The 3,503-nt window shown below is 39.8% G+C and overlaps 1 protein-coding gene across 1 annotated transcript in view; it reads left to right on the top strand.

Annotated features, from left to right (window-relative positions):
- The first annotated feature begins 648 nt into the window (after positions 1-648).
- The window catches only part of LOC104167772 (transcription factor Sp3-like), a 6,604-nt gene continuing 3,749 nt past the window's right edge, over positions 649-3,503 (top strand). The window contains exons 1-2 of the mRNA XM_009708126.1: positions 649-739; positions 3,038-3,232. Of these exons, the coding sequence (XP_009706428.1) occupies positions 649-739; positions 3,038-3,232 (286 nt within the window). The remainder of the gene's footprint in view (positions 740-3,037; positions 3,233-3,503) is intronic.

The raw sequence follows: 3,503 nt of genomic DNA, 5'->3' as shown, positions 1-3,503 counted from the left end.
CCCAGCAAGAGGTTAAGGGGCAACGGGCAGAAACTAAAACTCAGAAAGCTTCATCTTAATATGAGGCAGAACTTCTATACTTTGAGGGTTGCAGAGCACTGGCACAGGCTGCCCAGAGGGGCTGTGGAGTCTCCTTCTCTGGAGATATTCAGAACCTGCCTGGATGAGATCCTGTGCAACCTGCTGCAAGTGAACCTGCTTTGGCAGGGGGGTTGGACTAGGTGATCTCCAGAGGTCCCTTCCAACCCCAGCCATTCTGTGATCTTCAAATTACTCTAAGGGAATTGTGATGTGATTTCATGTCATTTGTGTCATGTTTATATACTGTATCATACAAGGTTACAAAATACTTGTACAGATTATTGCAGAGGGGAAGACTGTAGTATATTTGGAGAAGGTGTGAGGATGAGATACCAAATACAAAAAATTATTCTGTATACAGAAATATATTCTCAAATGCAGAAATACATTTTGTTGCAATAAGCATAGGCCGAGCACATCTTAGGGTTACATGGAGTTGGACAGGCAGTTAAAGACACGGGATAACAGGATCCTGTGGAGAGTTCTTTCAGTTACCAAGACTGTGTAATGAAGAAGAGCCATGGGTGTTCCTTTGCCTTGCACCGCAATTGCTGGATGCCTTGCGCCATGAAAGAAGAGGACCTGAAGAAGCGCTGTCTAGAACTGAATCATGAGATGAAGGTGAACGTAGAGCCTGAGAACTGTGGAACTGGTTACAGTAAGGCAAAAGAGGGAATACAGAAAATGTCTTCCTTGGGGTCCGGGGAACTGGATGTTTTGGGCAAATAGATGAATGCCACTGAAACTGTTACTGGTACAGTGAGTTTCGTGTGGTGGCCTAGCCGTCTGCAGAGGCTGAGGAACTAGAAAAGAAAGAGGTCAGTCTAAAGACATTTTGCTAAATGCCTTTGAGATTGACTGACTGTTCAAAACTTCTGAATATTGACCTTTTGTGTAGGTGGCATAGTACACAGTTAAATGCCTGACATTACAGTTAATTTTGCTTTTTAATCTTGGTTTGAGGGAAGACCATGGAAGAGTGTGAACCTGACAGTTTAGATGTAGCAAAGGTTACTAAAAATGGACATTTCAGCTGAGGTGGGAGCTGTAAAAAAGGCAATGTTTGTCCTGGTCCGAAGAATTGATCTGTTTTGGGACATTTGAAAAAGGAAAATTAAGTTACAAGTGTTGTTGCCAAGACTAATAATAATGGGAGAGCTTAAGGTATCAGGTCAGTTGTCAGAGAATTTTTTGTTTGAAATTTATAAACAAGCTGGATAAAACAGACAGGTGAACTTTCTGTGAGGCTAAGGATTGAGGGGTGGCAATAAAACCAAAAATATTAGATAGATAACCAGAATCTCTTCTGTCACCATATCCATAGGCTCATATGAGTGTATTGCTACCGGAGCAGGGTCAAAAGCTGCCTGGACTCTCTACCTCTATGGCCATTGAATTTGTTCTGAAGTCAAAACCTACATTTGTCATGACAAAGAATTAGTATGTAAGTGTGGTAGTTTTTTCTTCTGAGACAAAATGACGAATGAAGCACTATGAAGATTGCTCTATATTGAGACTTCTTAGAAACGTTTTCTAGGACTTAATTGGATTTTATCTCCTCACTTTTCTGGACTCTCTGGAATGTTTTAGGTGCATATGTGTTTAGGTTGGAATTCCCTTTAGATGCTGTGAGTTTTTTAGAGTGAGTCAATTTCTGTGCCTGTTCAGAAGTACTTGCTCTAAGTGCTATCTCCTTAAAGTGTATGTGCATTTTACCCTGAAGCCTCATTAGATGTAAACCAGAATTGTTCTGAATGCAGGGATGAGAATCTAGGTCTAATAGTTGCTTGGGAAATCCTTCAGCCACTGGACGGTTAAGCAGAAGTTGAGCACCCAATTTAAGGAAAAAAATTGCCCTAGGGAGGCAACTGAAAATTGTACAATCAGTCATGGAGGATGGAGTGCCCAAGACTGTGATTTTGGAATCCACTTAAGCTATTCTAAGTTAACATTGCTAATGAATAAGGCGGCCTGATGCTTGACTGCATTTTCCAATCTCCTCCCTTGTACCAGCATTTACCATTCATATAGCTACGTTGTCAGCCAGATCTGTTCCCTGGAGTGCCCTTTTCAGCAGCAGCAAACACGTAAATTGGCTAAAATCAATCATGATGCCCTGCACTGGCCAGACTGACCTCTTTCTCTGGGTCTTCAGAGGCTCTTATCTCTCTCTGGTGATTTTATTAAAAAAAAAAAAAGAAAAAGAAGTTAGGCTTTTGTGTTAGGTGCTTCCCTTGAATCAGTCACCTACCATTTCAGTGAGGCAGCATCTTAAAATAGGCATCAAGCTCAGCAGTTTGGATTATACTATCTGTGAATTATGTGTTCGTTTTGATGGAATTTATTTTTCTGAAATACCAAGGAATTAATTTAAATGTCATCAAGATCAACTGTTTCACTGCCACTCCTTTTAGTGGAAATATTCAGGTTAGTATGCTTATCCTCCAGCCCTAAACTGCTTCTCAGGTTTCCCCAAGATGCCGAAAGGCCCATCTGTTTTCTTCCCAGTTGCCAAAATGTCCAGTTTCTCTTTTGGCAATTGCAGTCATTTGTGTTTTTTCTTTGCCAAAACTGTATTTGGTATGGTAAAAACTGAAACTGAGAGAAATTTAAAATATGGGCACTTCAGCATCAAAGTAGCACAAACTGCTGTAATTGTATTTCCAGCTTCATGTACATGTGTGCTTGCTAAAGATTACACTTCTATCAGTTAAATTTCACATGCTGTTGAATTTATAGTTTGTTGCAGAATCGGCATAGCATTATAGAATTTAGTTCCAGCTTCTTATGGAGTGTACTGGACTCTGATTGTATTTGAAACAAAAATGGGAAGCTGCTCAGGTTTGTTTGCAGATCTATTGGTATATGTAATCCCACTTATATGTATGACCAGTATTTAAGAGCAATGAATTAGAATTAGTAACAACTCTTTTTTTTTTTTTTTTTTTTAACAGAGGCTCCAACTTGGGAAAAAAGAAGCAACACATTTGTCACATACCAGGGTGTGGCAAAGTATATGGGAAAACTTCACATTTGAGAGCTCATCTCCGCTGGCATTCTGGAGAGCGTCCATTTGTTTGTAATTGGATGTTCTGTGGCAAAAGGTTCACTCGCAGCGATGAGCTTCAGCGACACCGAAGAACGCACACAGGTTTTCAGTCTTTGATTCTGGTGCATTTAACTAAAGCCATGTGATAGAGAGGGCTTGGGTAAATAACTTTTAAGAGGAGAACAGATCTTTGTATTGGATTGATTTTAATGTCTCGTGACTTTTCTTAAATCATCTAATACTTAGAGATGTGTGTACACTTTGGTTTCTTTGGTAGGTCTGAGGAGGAAAAACAGCTATCTTTTTTGATTCAGAACTGACATCGAAGCTAATATTTAATATAGCTAAATCACAATACTTTGATTCAGGTTCA

Source organism: Cariama cristata, unplaced genomic scaffold, assembly GCF_000690535.1.
Source record: "Cariama cristata isolate BGI_N322 unplaced genomic scaffold, ASM69053v1 scaffold35849, whole genome shotgun sequence".
Lineage (NCBI taxonomy): Eukaryota > Metazoa > Chordata > Aves > Cariamiformes > Cariamidae > Cariama > Cariama cristata.
Note: the sequence above shows the minus strand (reverse complement) of the source record. Positions and strands in the feature narration are given on the sequence as shown.